At 41.1% G+C, this 16710-nt stretch overlaps 1 protein-coding gene across 2 annotated transcripts in view; it reads right to left on the bottom strand.

Moving 5' to 3' along the window:
- Positions 1-909: 909 nt before the first annotated feature.
- CILP (cartilage intermediate layer protein) overlaps positions 910-16710 on the bottom strand; it is a 163238-nt gene continuing 147437 nt past the window's right edge. For both annotated transcript variants that reach the window (XM_053717577.1, XM_053717578.1), the window contains 2 exons: positions 4404-4561; positions 910-3682 (listed from right to left, as the gene is read on the bottom strand). In XM_053717577.1, coding sequence (XP_053573552.1) covers positions 1353-3682; positions 4404-4561 — 2488 coding nt within the window. In that variant the 3' untranslated portion in view covers positions 910-1352. The remainder of the gene's footprint in view (positions 3683-4403; positions 4562-16710) is intronic.

The raw sequence follows: 16710 nt of genomic DNA, 5'->3' as shown, positions 1-16710 counted from the left end.
CAACCTGGGTTGTCCTTGCTGATTGGACAGCATCAATAAACAAGTGCTGTCCATTGTTGAATTCAAATAAAGATAGCAAGAGAACGAAGAAAATTTGATAATAGGAGTAAATTATAAAGTTGCTTAAAACTGCATTCTCTATATGAATCCCGAAAAAAAATATTGGGTTCAGTGTCCCTTTAACTAAATAAAATTGGCTAAAATAATGTTGTAAAAATTAATTTCACATGCCACATCATCAATTTCCTCCTACATTTTGCAATAGGATATTATCCTCCATTTTCTTTTGTTACTACTATGGCAATACAATTGCAATTCATTTAAATAAAAAATATTGCAGGGATTTTTTAACCAGCATATATGACCTACTTTAATTGATAGTTCAGTTCCTTTTGCCAGTATGAAGTGCTAGAAAAAAAGACATGCTGAGATTGTTCTTAATCAATTCACAATGAATAGAGTAAAAGCTAGACAGTGGGGCCCATTTATCAAGCTCCGAACAGAGCTTGTGGGCCCGTGTTTCTGGCGAGTCTTCAGACTCGCCAGAAACACCAGTTATGAAGCAGCGGTCTAAAGACCGCTGCTTCATAACCCTGTCCGCCTGCTCTGATGAGGCGGACAGGAATCGCCGGAAATCAACCCGATCAAATACGATCGGGTTGATTGACACCTCCCTGCTGGCGGCCGATTGGTCGCGAGTCAGCAGGGAGCGACGTTGCACCAGCAGCTCTTGTGAGCTGCTGGTGCAATGTTAAATGCAGAGAGCGTATTGCTCTCCGCATTCAGCGAGGTCTTGCGGACCTGATCCACACTGTCGGATCAGGTCCGCAAGACCTTTGATAAATAGGCTCCAATGAGTGTAAAAGTAGTGATATTATACGTAAGGCATTAGAAAACACATGGGTCAAGTGTTTTTTTATGATATCTGTGCCATCCAGTAAATAGGCAATGTACAGAACAATTTAATTTAATAAAATTTAACAAAATCTGTTTTACATAATCAAATTAGATCTTGAACTATTATCTGCTGAAATAGTGGGCAACTAAATACATGTAGCATATAAGCATTGATAAGATCTGTAATTTATATATATAAAAAAATTGTCTGAGTAATTTTTTGGTAGTATTGTTGGATATTTTAAGATTTTGTCAGATTGAAAAATGGATATCATATGATAAGCTGTTAACAGAAATTCACACACACACACACTTTTCACAATATAGCTGAGACAATGATTTTTAAGGGGCATGTAGCTGTCTGAGTTTCAAATGTGCATAAAATTATAGCAAACCCATGAAATTTATATTTATTATCTGAAATAACCTTTTCTGCTTCACTAAGCAGATAGGGGTTATCCTTGTCTAGATGTTGAGGAAACACTAATTCTGTGCATCTGCCTTGATCCATTACTTGCTCTCTGCTGCCTTCCATTTCTTCCACCATTTCGGGCAATGCTTGAGGCAGCAAGGCCATTACCTCGGAACACACTTTGGCTCAAGTCTTTTTCCAAGCAGTTAAAAGTAAGAGCCACTCCTACATTACTCTTCATCACTCGAGAGGAACCATCTGAGGTCCCATCAAAACACCTTCCAAGTGCTATCTCCTTGGCTGTTCTAGGGTCCTGGTCAGTAACCGTGTAAATACCATAATTATGACCAAGTGGATCAAGAGGAGCCAACATTGTGTACTCACTAGTATCATTATTGACTGCCATTGGTAAGTGGTTGACAAGATACTCATGTAGCATGGTGTTTATACTTTCCCTTCGACAGCTTCCTTGAGGTATAATCTTTACCAATGTACGGTCCACACGGTCTTGGTCATATAGCATGCCACTACATTTAAACTCCACACATGCTGTTGAGAGGTTAGCTTCCTCCTGATCTCTGGTGCTTCTAACATCTCTGATTCCATAAAGCTGCCCTACAGTCACGGGGTGGGTCCCTCCCATGTTTCTGGATCTCACAGTGATCTCCTGACTGCCAGCAATGTTTACTTTCATATAACAAGCTCGATATTCCATTGGCTTAGGCCACCAAGCCAAATAGTCAGCAGTCCAACTCATAGGGTCATCTTCATTGAATGCAATTGTGTTGTAATCATATCCAGCCCCTTCTACTCTATAAAACCTAAAATGTCCTGAACTATAGGGAGCTTCTTCACACTCTCGCAATTTGTCGTAGGCATAGACAGGACCATTACTCTCCTCAGCAACATTTGGGCTTGGTTTAGCTACATTTATGCTGAAAGCTGTTTTCTTGATTTTGGGATCATCATGATCAGTTCTTCTGTAATTCAGTTTATTGAGATATGGTTGTGGAACACCAATAATATTTGGGTTAAATTTTGGAGAGGATTCCACCGCCTCCAGTTCTTCACCACCTAGGGTGGCAGTAACATAAGCTGAATAAGCATCTGGGTGTTGGTCATCACAAAATGCAGGCAGACATGCACCATTGGGACCAGTTATGGCACTATCAAAACGGCCCCAGGCTCTAGGATTTGAAGAAAATCCAGCTACTGGTTCCATATTAATCAAATTTAACACCACCCCTTCAACTTGCTCACTTGGTAAAAACCTTTCACTCCTATATGCTCGAACTTTCACATAACATCTACGACTTTCAGGGACATCTAAATTAAATAATCTTCTTTCTCTTATTTCCATGTTACCAACAAGAAAGGTTCTTTCCTCTCTTTTACCTCGTCTGATTCCTTCTTTCAAAAATTGTCCTTCTTCCTCCCACAATCCTGTTTCTGGGTTGAGAGACCACAGTTTCATGCTATCAAGGTGTTCTGCCATTGTCACTTGTGAGGAATCTAGATAAACTTTAACTGCTCCTGCATTTAGAGTTTCTGTGGCAGCCTCATCTGTAAAATCTACAGAAAACATTCCATAGGATCGCAATGGCATTGTATCACCTTCTTCATCAATAAAGTTGAGGTCACTTTGTGCAGCTGTAGCTGTAGATATGTTTCGTGGATCTAAAAATGTAACACTGGCCTTTACCTTTCCATTGTAAACCTGCCCGTTTTGCCTATAGAAGGAATTGGGTGGTATTTCCAGCTCAGCTATTGGTTCTGTATTTTCTACTTCTCCTAAAGATATCTGGTTGCCTTTCATAGAGTCTAGTATCACTGGCTCTTTTCTTCTCAGTAAATGGACCTCATGAAAAACAGCACCTCCTTTCCGGTTGAACGGAAGCACTTTGGTAGTATTCACAAACTTCTGTAGACGATCAACAAAAGTAAGAACCAATCTCTCAGTTTCTGCAGGAACATTGATGGAGAAAGTTCCCTTATATCCAGTCATACTAACTCTGGCATTCCCCATATAGATGTAGCCAAACCGCATTGGCTCTCCAGTGTCAGCTGCTATTGCTCTTCCTCTAACAATGATTTTCATTTCTGTACATTTTTGACAACCACACTCTACAGCTACCTTAATTGGTAGTGTATAGCCTTGACAGGAGATCTCTTTTAGTTCAGTTTTGGTGATTCCACAGCAATAAGAAACTGCATCTTTGCATCGTAGCCCATTTTCCAAATCACCTGGACAGGCACTTGCGGGACATTTGCCCACATTGTAGTACAAGGCGTTTGTGGAGTTTTGAAGACAGTCATAGGGAAGGCGAATAAGATGCATCTGTGGGTTCGGGTTGCAGGACATATCTTGTTCAGCTGCACATAAATCATACAAAAAGAGATAATTAAGTATTAATATGTATGTATGTGGAGAGAGAGAGAAATCTTTATAATCAACACATTTTTTTATTTATTTAGGAAATGTTCATACATATTAAAGCACATAACAAAATAAGAACATTCTTATTGTGAGCATCAGAAAGTTAAAGAAAATAGTAACCAGATGGTATACTTTATATAATTCCACAGCCACCTTTATGAATGGTAAGAGCATATCCTATTTAAAAAACACAGGCATTTTTAGCGTTTTCTCCTAAAAGTATAATTTATCTTCAATAGGGAGAGAAATTACCAAAATTTATGGCAACAGCTTATTACTTCAGTTGTGTATATCATTTTAATAGCGACAATGACTATGTCAACAATTGATTTTCTGATACCATAAGCATAAGACATGTTCAAATATGTTAGATGCTTTAAAACTGGGAAATCCGTAGTGCAGATAGACAAATACTGCTTTTAAATTTTCTTTTTCTAGTGATGTGCAGCAACATTAATGAGATAAAAAAAATGACAGAGGTACTTGAGCACAGATGGCACAATTCAAATTTGTAAGACCTCTCTGTGAACCACTTGTACCCAAGAAGGAATATAGTAAATTCCTAGCCTTTTTGGGTGACCTAGGAAATGTAGCTTAGTACTAATCGATAGGATGCTTGAATCTCATTCTCACAATAACGGCTGCCTTTCATCTTACCAATGAGTGTAAGAGTTGCAAGATTGGATTTGGAAAATCCTGCCTCATTCTTTGCCTTGCAGTAATACTCCCCAGCTTGGTTCATCTTCAGTTTGCGTAAGATCAACTGGTCACTGTTTTTGTGCAAGCTCTGGTCAAGTAGCGTTCCATTGTGATACCTTTAGAAGAGACAAGTGTATGAGGCTTAGATCAATTCTTACACTGTGGAGCACTAACAAGTTAACAGCAGATGTAAGCTAGCAGCTTCCATTATAACTTGCATAATTGTCAAATGGAAGAAATGTTGAAAAAAATTAAATTAATGTAAGAGGTAACCGTAATGTGGTAGTTACACTGATCAAAGTAGGATTAATAGGTCTAGTTTTATGAGACCTTTTTGTATTTGAGTTTGTTTATGTATGGATAATAAATAATATTTGAAGTGTATTTAACCCATTATTATATTAGTAATATTTACAGGGCTTTGATATTTCAAAGCCCAGTGTAATTAATTTTCTTGATCTCCTTTGCTGTACCCAATACAGAGGCACTGATTTTGAGTGAAATTGGAAACATACGCCTAGATTACAAGTCTTGCATTAGCCTTAAAAAGCAGCGTTGAGAGGTCCCAACGCTGCTTTTTAACGCCCGCTGGTATTACGAGTCTGGCAGGTACAGGTGTACCGCTCACTTTTTTTCCGCCACTCGAGCATACCGCAAATCCACTTACGTCAATTGTGTATCTTATCTTTTTAATGGGATCTGCCTAATGCCGGTATTACGAGTCTTGGAAAAAGTGAGCGGTACACCCTCTCCTGTCAAGACTCCTACCGCATTTAAAAGTTAGTAGTTAAGAGTTTTATGGGCTAACGCCGTAACATAAAACTCTTAACTAAAGTGCTAAAAAGTACACTAACACCCATAAACTACCAATTGACCCCTAAACCGAGGCCCCCCGCACATCGCAAACACTTAAATACATTTTTAACCCCTAATCTGCCGACCGGACATCGCCGCCACTGTAATAAATATATTAACCCCTAAACCGCCGCACTCCCGCATCGCAAACACTAGTTAATTTTTATTAACCCCTAATCTGCTGTCCCTAACATCGCCGACACCTACCTACATTTATTAACCCCTAATCTGCCACCCCCAACGTCGCTGCAACTATATTAAAGTTATTAACCCCTAAACCTAAGTCTAACCCTAACCCTAACACCCCCTTAACTTAAATATAATTTAAATACATCTAAATAAATTTACTATAATTAAATAAATTATTCCTATTTAAAACTAAATACCTGTAAAATAAACCCCACGCTAGCTATAATATAACTAATAGTTACATTGTAGCTAGCTTAGGATTTACATTTATTTTACAGGCAACTTTGTATTTATTTTAACTAGGTAGAATAGTTATTAAATAGTTATTAACTATTTAATAACTTCCTAGTTAAAATAAGTACAAATTTACCTGTAAAATAAATCCTAACCTAAATTACAATTACACCTAACACTACACTATCATTAAATTAATTACATAAATTACCTACAATTAACTACAATTAAATGAAATAAACTAAAGTACAAAAAAACACAAACACTAAATTACAGAAAATAAAAAAAGAATTACAATTTTTTAAAACTAATTACACCTAATCTAATCCCCCTAATAAAATAAAAAAGCCCCCCAAAATAATAAAATTCCCTACCCTACACTAAATTACAAATAGCCCTTACAAGGGCCTTTTGCGGGGCATTGCCACAAAGTAATCAGCTCTTTTACCGGTAAAAAAAAATACAATACCCCCCCAACATTAAAACCCACCACCCACACACCCAACCCTACTCTAAAACCCATCAAATCCCCCCTTAAAAAAAAACTAACACTACCCCCTTGAAGATCACCCTACCTTGAGCCGTCTTCACCCAGCCGGGCACAAGTGGACGTCCAGAGGGGCAGAAGTCTTCATCCGATCCGGCCAGAAGAGGACATCCAGACGGGCAGAAGGCTTCATCCAGGCGGCATTTTCTATCTTCTTCCATCCGGAGCGGGTCCATCTTGAAGATACGCGGAGCATCCTCTTCCATCCAACGGTGACTGAAGAATGAAGGTTCCTTTAAGTGACGTTATCCAAGATGGTGTCCCTTCAATTCCGATTGGCTGATAGAATCCTATCAGCCAATCAGCCAATAGGATTGATCTTGCATTCTATTGGCTGTTCCAATCAGCCAATAGAATTGTCATGAACTCCTCAGTTCCACCTTAACTTATGTTACTACATCTCATATACCACCTTAAGAATCAATTATCTGGCTCTCTTTTCCTTTAAAAGCTTTCTATTCCCATACACCTTTGCTGGTTTATTGAAGGTTGATACCCACTCACTCTCCAGCCTTTCTCGTTACTTGTCTATAACAGAGTATCACTTGTTCTGTGATTAGCTCTGTCTTCCTCAACCGAAGCTATTTCTCATCTAAGGCAGAAGTCACCTGTTGTCAAGCAAGCGGAACTCATTCCCCGAAAGGATTTCGGAAGTCTCTCACCAACAGCGTGCTACGCTGCACCTAATAACACCTGTCTACTTGTTCCATAATAGCTGCAGCACATACGCCGCTCTAACAACTCCCAGTCTAACAGACACTGCCCGCAATCTGCGGAGAGGATCAGAGAGGCTGCACGCACACAGCTGCTAGAGCCAGGTTCCGTATACAAGTGTTAGCATTTCCGTTAAGACTGTGAACTTATTTCTACCGTATGGTGTATTGTTTAACAGCCCAGCAAGCTGATACAGTATTCTTAGCACTGTTTACCTATCTTTACCGCAAGGTGTATTATTTAAAGGGCCAGCAAGCTGAAACATTATACTTCACACAGTGAACTTATCTTTACCGCAAGGTGTATTATTTAAAGGGCCAGCAAGCTGAAACGTTATACTTCACACAGTGAACTTATCTTTACCGCAAGGTGTATAATTTAAAGGGCCAGCAAGCAGAAACATTACACTTCACACAGTGAACTTATCTTTACGGCAAGGTGTATTATTTAAAGGCACAGTATTACCTGAAAGGGGACCTCACCTATCTGTCACAAACCTAAGTATACTGCTAGTTATTATCTAAGAGTTTGCATAGTAGAAACTTATCTCTAGACCCAGACATAATTCACCTGATCTTACTACTTATAATTTTGAGGTGAATATTCCGGGCTACATTATACCAGGTGATTAAGACTCTGTCTCCTCACTAGCAGACAGACTTAATCACATGATACAAACAAGCTATTTATCAGAGAATACTCATAATCAGACTAAAGAAACAGCAATCGAATTGCTGATCATTACATAATAAACCAGCCTTAAAATCCATATTTGATAATGGAGCCCAGTGACCTGACATCACAAATCCATACCCTCAATCAGCATTTGGATAGTCTAACACAGGCTTTTAGAGAGCTGCAGGTAGAAAACCAGAGTCTCAAAGCCTGTTTAAGGGAAGCACTGTCAAATAGGAACTCTGGAACTGATCATCAAGCAGAACCCCAAGTCTCCTACCCGGAAAAATTCTCTGGAGATCGTTCCACATTTAGGCAGTTTAGGAATGCATGCCTCTTGCTTTTTGACCTTCGTCCTAGGACATATGCAACTGATAGGTCCAAGGTTCTAACCATACTCTCCTATCTCAGGGGAGAACCCAGGGCCTGGGCCGACTCCTTTTATGAGACCCAGGACCCCATTCTAAATTCCCTGGATGCTTTCCTAAAGGCATTATCAGGCCTCTACGATGACCCCTACCGTCAAATAACTGCAGAAAGTAAACTCAGGAACTTAAAGCAGTCCAAAGCACCGGTAGAAGAGTACATTACCAGATTTAGAATCTGGGCTAGAGATTCCCTCTGGAATGAGATATCTCTAAAAAACCAATATCGTCTCGGACTTGCAGAGGGGATCAAGGATGAGCTCGCCAGGATTGGGATACTGGATCGTCTTGACGACCTTTATGCCCTCACGATTACAATTGACAGACGCCTTAGAGAGAGGAAGCAGGAAAGAAGCCCATCTACAGCACCAGTTCGCAGAGTACTGCCAACTCCTCCAACCGTTGGTCCACCGTCCGACCAACCCATGGACATCAGTTTTATTAGGGGTCCACTTACCCCGCAGGAAAAGGCTAGACGCCAAACTGCAAATTTATGTATGTACTGTGCAGGTACTGGTCATGCAGTTAAGGAGTGCCCTCTATTACTAAAGCAGAAGATAGGTAAGATCCGTAACATAAAACATTGTTTCCACACAAAAACAACTGCTACAGCTTACCTTACCATTCCCTTGCTTTTGCAGTGGGACCGACACAGGATAGAGTGTAACGCCATCATCGATACAGGCGCTTGCGCCAACTTTATTGATTTACGTTTGGTTGAATTAAATAAAATACCCTTTCAGTTTAAAAGCACACATTTGCCTATAAAAGTCATTGATGGTTCGCATTTAGCATCTGGTCCAGTGTCTCAACAGACTATTCCTTTACTCGTTTCCTCTCCACAATGTCTCTTTTGACATTATTTCTTCTCCCATTTACCCTCTTGTTCTGGGAATCACTTGGCTTCAACTACACCAACCTGTGGTACATTGGGATACCCTCACCATTTCATTCTCCTCTCCCTACTGTGTCTCAACTTGTTTTCCAAACACTCACTTGTTCACTACTTCTTCATCTCCTATTCCTACACAATATCTTGACTTTTCTGCTTTCTTCAATAAAACAGAAGCCGAGTCGTTGCCCCCACATAGGCCTTACGATTGCCCCATAGACTTACTACCCGGGGCAAACATTCCCTATGGCCACATCTATCCTCTTTCTAGACCTGAATTGGCTCATTTAAAAACCTATATCACTGATAATCTAAAAAAAAGGTTTTATTCGCCCTTCCACCTCCCCTGCCGGAGCCGGCATATTTTTCGTGAAAAACAAGGATGGGTCTTTACGTCCGATAATAGATTATCGGGAATTAAACAAGCGTACTAAAAAGAACAGGTACCCTTTGCCTCTCATTCCCGAGTTAATCGAGAGGTTAAGAGGCACCACTATTTTTACTAAACTTGATCTTAGGGGCGCCTACAACCTTGTAAGAATAAGGTCCGGAGACGAGTGGCTGACTGCATTTAGGACCAGGTATGGTCTCTTCGAATATACAGTTATGCCATTCGGGTTGTGTAATGCTCCGGCAACATTCCAGAATTTCATTAATGATATCTTTAGGGACATCCTCGACACTTTTCTGGTGGTCTATCTAGACGATATTCTTATCTATTCTTCCTCTTTCTCTGAACATGTTAAACACGTCAGGTTAGTGTTATCCAGATTACAGACACATAAGCTGTATGTCAAGTTGGAGAAGTGTCCCTTCCATGTAAATGAAGTATCATTTCTTGGCTATCACATTAGCAATAGCAGGATATCTATGGAGGATAGTAAAATCTCTGCCATCAGCACTTGGCCTATACCTACCAACATAAAAGAAGTCTAGCGGTTTTTAGGCTTCGCCAATTTTTACAGGCGCTTTATCTGCAATTTTGCAGCCATTGCTAGACCACTCACTAACCTGACTAGGACCTCTAAACCATTCATCTGGACTCCAGAAACTCAAAAGGCATTTGAACTCCTTAAATCTCTATTTGTCACTTCCCCAGTACTGCATATTCCCAACAGCAAAGCACAATTCGTATTGGAAGTGGATGCGTCCGAATACGCCATCGGATCTATTCTATCCCAGAGACTCTTACCAAAAGATCCTTTGCACCCAGTGTGTTACTTCTCCAGACTCCTTACACCTGCTGAACTCAACTATCCAGTGGGGGAAAAGGAGCTTCTCGCAATTAAGACTTCATTTGACCAGTGGAGACATTTTCTGGAGGGCGCAGAACATCCAATAGTAATTTATACGGACCATAAAAACCTACAATATCTTCAAACTAGTCGTACTTTGTCAGCTCAGGTGGAGTTTGTACCTGGATCAAGAAACGGTAAGGCGGACACTCTGTCTCGAAAAGATATTAAGCCTTCCACAACTCCTCCCAACTCAACAATAGTTCCCGTTACATCCATAATCTGTGTACTCTCACCTGATAGCACTGAATTAAAGAACCAACAACAATTGGATACAACAAAGGCTACCTACCCTCTCATCCCTGATCAAAACGGTATCCTCTGTAATAAGTCAAGATATTACATACCACCATCTCTCCGGACAAAAGTGTTATCTATAACTCATGATTCCTCCTTAGCTGGTCATTTGGAAATACATAAGACCTATGACCTTCTACAAAGGCACTTCTGGTGGCCTTCTATGAGACACTCAGTAAAACAATATATAAGTTCCTGTTCCACCTGTCAAACCTGTAAACCATCTCATCAACCCCCTCTGGGCCTATTGCAAAACATACCCTTACCAGACTTTCCGTGGGCATACGTCTCTATGGATTTTATCGTTGATCTTCCAAGCTCCTGTGGCATGACTGTCATCTTTGTCGTAGTTGACCTGTTCTCTAGAATGGCCCACTTCATTCCTACAGGTTCACTTCCTACAGCTCAGCAGACTGCAGATCTATTTATCAAGGAGATTGTTCGACTGCATGGCCTTACAGTATCTGTACTCAGTGACAGAGGGTCGCAATTTACATCCAAGTTTTGGAGATCCCTGTGGTGGTAATTAGTACCAGAATATTAAACCAAAGGGGTTGTCCACTTTTTAAAATTATTTTATTGGAAGACAAATAATATAGGTATGAAGATTAACAATTATCTATAGGCTACAAAATATAAAACAAGTCTCAAGAAATACCAAGAGCTACAAACATAAAGATACAGTCCAAATTATATGGGGCAACTCTGTTTTAAACAAACCCAGATTAAGCAATATTAACTAAACATAGTGAACAAGAGAATTTATCACAAAGTAAATGTATAAGAATGCTAATATACTCAGCCAGTTCAGTCCTCCAATGCTCTCTCTCTCATCAGTTGCTTCCAGGAGGTGAGGAAGATAAAAAAGTGTGTATACTAACTGTTGGCTCCCATTGTATACTTAATTCACTTAAGGTGTGTCCTACCATACACCAATCAAAAGGCTATATGGGAGTGTCCTTCTTAGACAAAGACTAGGCCAGAGGCCTAGTCTATATTTTAAAATATGTTTGTAAATTTAAGAATTAACTACTTGAACACTCTAGGGATAAATTCTCTGGTTTTATGACACCACATTCCCTATGTCAATCTCTTGGCATTCAGCAACACCTGACTACGTCGTACCACCCGCAAACAAATGGGCTATGTGAACGTACCAACCAATGGTTGGAGCAATACCTGAGATGTTTTTGCTCCCATAAACACGACTCTTGGGCATCGCTCCTTCCCCAGGGTGAATTTTCTTTCAATAACACTACTAATTCATCCACAGGATTTTCACCCTTTTATGTCAACTCAGGAAGGCACCCTCGTTTTCACCCGCTACCTCCTGCAAACAGTCCCTGTCCACAAGTAAATGACTTGGTCAACTCCATTAAACAGACCTATATGGTCATACAAGAGAACATCAAGCAAACACAAGCCACCCAGAAAAGATGCTACGACCTACGCCATCGTCCCCAACCCGCCTACAAAGTGGGTGACTTAGTTTGGCTCGCCACCAAAAATCTTAAATTACCTACACCCTGTAGGAAATTCAATAAACTGTTTGTGGGACCCTTTCCGATAGTGGCTATAAGTAACCCTGTCACTGTTACCCTACAACTCCCAGCAACTTACCGTATACATCCCACATTTCATGTGTCACTTGTTAACCCCTTAAGGACCAGCGACGTACCCTGTATGTCGCTGGCCTTTTTTATTGGGACTTGATTGTTTTATAGTGCGGTCTTGCCACCAGAGTTGAGACTGCTCTATTCCACAAAGCCTGCTGGAGGGAGGGAATTAATAGCGTGTTCTTGCTAGACTTGTGCTATTATGTCCTGAAAAAAACCTTAACGACCAGTGACATACAGGGTACATTGTGGTCATTAAGGGGTTAAACCCTGTGATCCCTCTACCCATGTCTCTCCATCTCCTCTAGAATCTCCCATACCTGACCCCGAATACGAAGTACATTCTATAGTCGACTCCCGAAGGTATCACGGTGAACTCCAATACCTTGTCCGCTGGTCGGGGTATGACTCATCTGAGGATTCCTGGGAGCTGGCATCCAATCTATTGGCTCCCAGTCTGGTGTCTGTGTTCCACCTTAGGCATCCTGATCGTCCAGCGCCTTGACACCTCCTTGAGGTTCTTTTGAGGGGGGGATGTGTCATGAACTCCTCAGTTCCACCTTAACTTATGTTACTACATCTCACATACTACCTTAAGAATCAATTATCTGGCTCTCTTTTCCTTTAAAAACTTTCTATTCCCATACACCTTTGCTGGTTTATTGAAGGTTGATACACACTCACTCTCCAGCCTTTCTCGTTACTTGTCTATAACAGAGTATCACTTGTTCTGTGATTAGCTCTGTCTTCCTCAACCGAAGCTATTTCTCATCTAAGGCAGAAGTCACCTGTTGCCAAGCAAGCGGAACTCATTCCCCGAAAGGATTTCGGAAGTCTCTCACCAACAGCGTGCTACGCTGCACCTAATAACACCTGTCTACTTGTTCCGGAATAGCTGCAGCACATACGCCGTTCTAACAACTCCCAGTCTAACAGACACTGCCCGCAATCTGCGGAGAGGATCAGAGAGGCTGCACGCACACAGCTGCTAGAGCCAGGTTCCGTATACAAGTGTTAGCATTGCCGTTAAGACTGTGAACTTATCTTTACCGTATGGTGTATTGTTTAACAGCCCAGCAAGCTGATACAGTATTCTTAACACTGTTTACCTATCTTTACCGCAAGGTGTATTATTTAAAGGGCCAGCAAGCTGAACCATTATACTTCACACAGTGAACTTATCTTTACCGCAAGGTGTATTATTTAAAGGGCCAGCAAGCTGAAACGTTACACTTCACACAGTGAACTTATCTTTACCGCAAGGTGTATAATTTAAAGGGCCAGCAAGCTGAAACATTATACTTCACACAGTGAACTTATCTCTACCGCAAGGTGTATTATTTAAAGGCACAGTATTACCTGAAAGGGGACCTCACCTATCTGTCACAAACCTAAGTATACTGCTAGTTATTATCTAAGAGTTTGCATAGTAGAAACTTATCTCTAGACCCAGACATAATTCACATGATCTTACTACTTATAATTTCTCCAACATAGGTGTGTCCGGTCCACGGCGTCATCCTTACTTGTGGGATATTCTCTTCCCCAACAGGAATTGGCAAAGAGCCCAGCAAAGCTGGTCACATGATCCCTCCTAGGCTCCGCCTACCCCAGTCATTCTCTTTGCCGTTGTACAGGCAACATCTCCACGGAGATGGCTTAGAGTTTTTTAGTGTTTAACTGTAGTTTTTATTATTCAATCAAGAGTTTGTTATTTTAAAATAGTGCTGGTATGTACTATTTACTCAGAAACAGAAAAGAGATGAAGATTTCTGTTTGTATGAGGAAAATGATTTTAGCAACCGTCACTAAAATCCATGGCTGTTCCACACAGGACTGTTGAGAGCAATTAACTTCAGTTGGGGGAACAGTGAGCAGTCTCTTGCTGCTTGAGGTATGACACATTCTAACAAGACGATGTAATGCTGGAAGCTGTCATTTTCCCCATGGGATCCGGTAAGCCATGTTTATTAAGATAGTAAATAAGGGCTTCACAAGGGCTTATTAAGACTGTAGACTTTTTCTGGGCTAAATCGATTCATTATTAACACATATTTAGCCTTGAGGAATCATTTAATCTGGGTATTTTGATAAGATTATATCGGCAGGCACTGTTTTAGACACCTTATTCTTTAGGGGCTTTCCCAAATCATAGGCAGAGCCTCATTTTCGCGCCGGTGTGGCGCACTTGTTTTTGAGAGGCATGACATGCAGTCGCATGTGTGAGGAGCTCTGATACCTAGAAAAGACTTTCTGAAGGCGTCATTTGGTATCGTATTCCCCTTTGGGCTTGGTTGGGTCTCAGCAAAGCAGATACCAGGGACTGTAAAGGGGTTAAAGTTAAAAACGGCTCCGGTTCCGTTATTTTAAGGGTTAAAGCTTCCAAATTTGGTGTGCAATACTTTTAAGGCTTTAAGACACTGTGGTGAAATTTTGGTGAATTTTGAACAATTCCTTCATATTTTTTCGCAATTGCAGTAATAAAGTGTGTTCAGTTTAAAATTTAAAGTGACAGTAACGGTTTTATTTTAAAACGTTTTTTGTACTTTGTTATCAAGTTTATGCCTGTTTAACATGTCTGAACTACCAGATAGACTGTGTTCTGAATGTGGGGAAGCCAGAGTTCCTTCTCATTTAAATAAATGTGATTTATGTGACAATGACAATGATGCCCAAGATGATTCCTCAAGTGAGGGGAGTAAGCATGGTACTGCATCATTCCCTCCTTCGTCTACACGAGTCTTGCCCACTCAGGAGGCCCCTAGTACATCTAGCGCGCCAATACTCCTTACTATGCAACAATTAACGGCTGTAATGGATAATTCTGTCAAAAACATTTTAGCCAAAATGAACACTTATCAGCGTAAGCGCGACTGCTCTGTTTTAGATACTGAAGAGCATGACGACGCTGATAATAATGGCTCTGAAGGGCCCCTAAACCAGTCTGATGGGGCCAGGGAGGTTTTGTCTGAGGGAGAAATTACTGATTCAGGGAACATTTCTCAACAAGCTGAACCTGATGTGATTACGTTTAAATTTAAGTTGGAACATCTCCGCATTCTGCTTAAGGAGGTATTATCCACTCTGGATGATTGTGACAAGTTGGTTATCCCAGAGAAACTATGTAAAATGGACAAGTTCCTAGAGGTCCCGGGGCTCCCAGAAGCTTTTCCTATACCCAAGCGGGTGGCGGACATTGTAAATAAAGAATGGGAAAGGCCCGGTATTCCTTTCGTCCCTCCCCCCATATTTAAAAAATTGTTTCCTATGGTCGACCCCAGAAAGGACTTATGGCAGACAGTCCCCAAGGTCGAGGGAGCGGTTTCCAACTTAAACAAACGCACCACTATACCCATAGAAGATAGTTGCGCTTTCAAAGATCCTATGGATAAAAAATTAGAAGGTTTACTTAAAAAGATGTTTGTTCAGCAGGGTTACCTTCTACAACCAATTTCATGCATTGTCCCTGTCGCTACAGCCGCGTGTTTCTGGTTCGATGAGCTGGTAAAGGCGGTCGATAGTGATTCTCCTCCTTATGAGGAGATTATGGACAGAATCAATGCTCTCAAATTGGCTAATTCTTTCACCTTAGACGCCACTTTGCAATTGGCTAGGTTAGCGGCTAAGAATTCTGGGTTTGCTATTGTGGCGCGCAGAGCGCTTTGGTTGAAATCTTGGTCAGCTGATGCGTCTTCCAAGAACAAGCTACTTAACATTCCTTTCAAGGGGAAAACGCTGTTTGGCCCTGACTTGAAAGAGATTATCTCTGATATCACTGGGGGTAAGGGCCATGCCCTTCCTCAGGATCGGCCTTTCAAGGCCAAAAATAAACCTAATTTTCGTCCCTTTCGTAGAAACGGACCAGCCCAAAGTGCTACGTCCTCTAAGCAAGAGGGTAATACTTCTCAAGCCAAGCCAGCTTGGAGACCAATGCAAGGCTGGAACAAGGGAAAGCAGGCCAAGAAACCTGCCACTGCTACCAAGACAGCATGAAATGTTGGCCCCCGATCCGGGACCGGATCTGGTGGGGGGCAGACTCTCTCTCTTCGCTCAGGCTTGGGCAAGAGATGTTCTGGATCCTTGGGCGCTAGAAATAGTCTCCCAAGGTTATTTTCTGGAGTTCAAGGGGCTTCCCCCAAGGGGGAGGTTCCACAGGTCTCAGTTGTCTTCAGACCACATAAAAAGACAGGCATTCTTACATTGTGTAGAAGACCTGTTAAAAATGGGAGTGATTCATCCTGTTCCATTAGAAGAACAAGGGATGGGGTTCTACTCCAATCTGTTCATAGTTCCCAAAAAAGAGGGAACGTTCAGACCAATCTTAGATCTCAAGATCTTGAACAAGTTTCTCAAGGTTCCATCGTTCAAGATGGAAACCATTCGAACAATTCTTCCTTCCATCCAGGAAGGTCAATTCATGACCACGGTGGATTTAAAGGATGCGTATCTACATATTCCTATCCACAAGGAACATCATCGGTTCCTAAGGTTCGCATTCCTGGACAAGCATTTCCAGTTCGTGGCGC

Source organism: Bombina bombina, chromosome 6 (genome assembly GCF_027579735.1).
Source record: "Bombina bombina isolate aBomBom1 chromosome 6, aBomBom1.pri, whole genome shotgun sequence".
NCBI lineage: Eukaryota > Metazoa > Chordata > Amphibia > Anura > Bombinatoridae > Bombina > Bombina bombina.
This window is presented reverse-complemented; position numbering and strand designations above follow the sequence as displayed.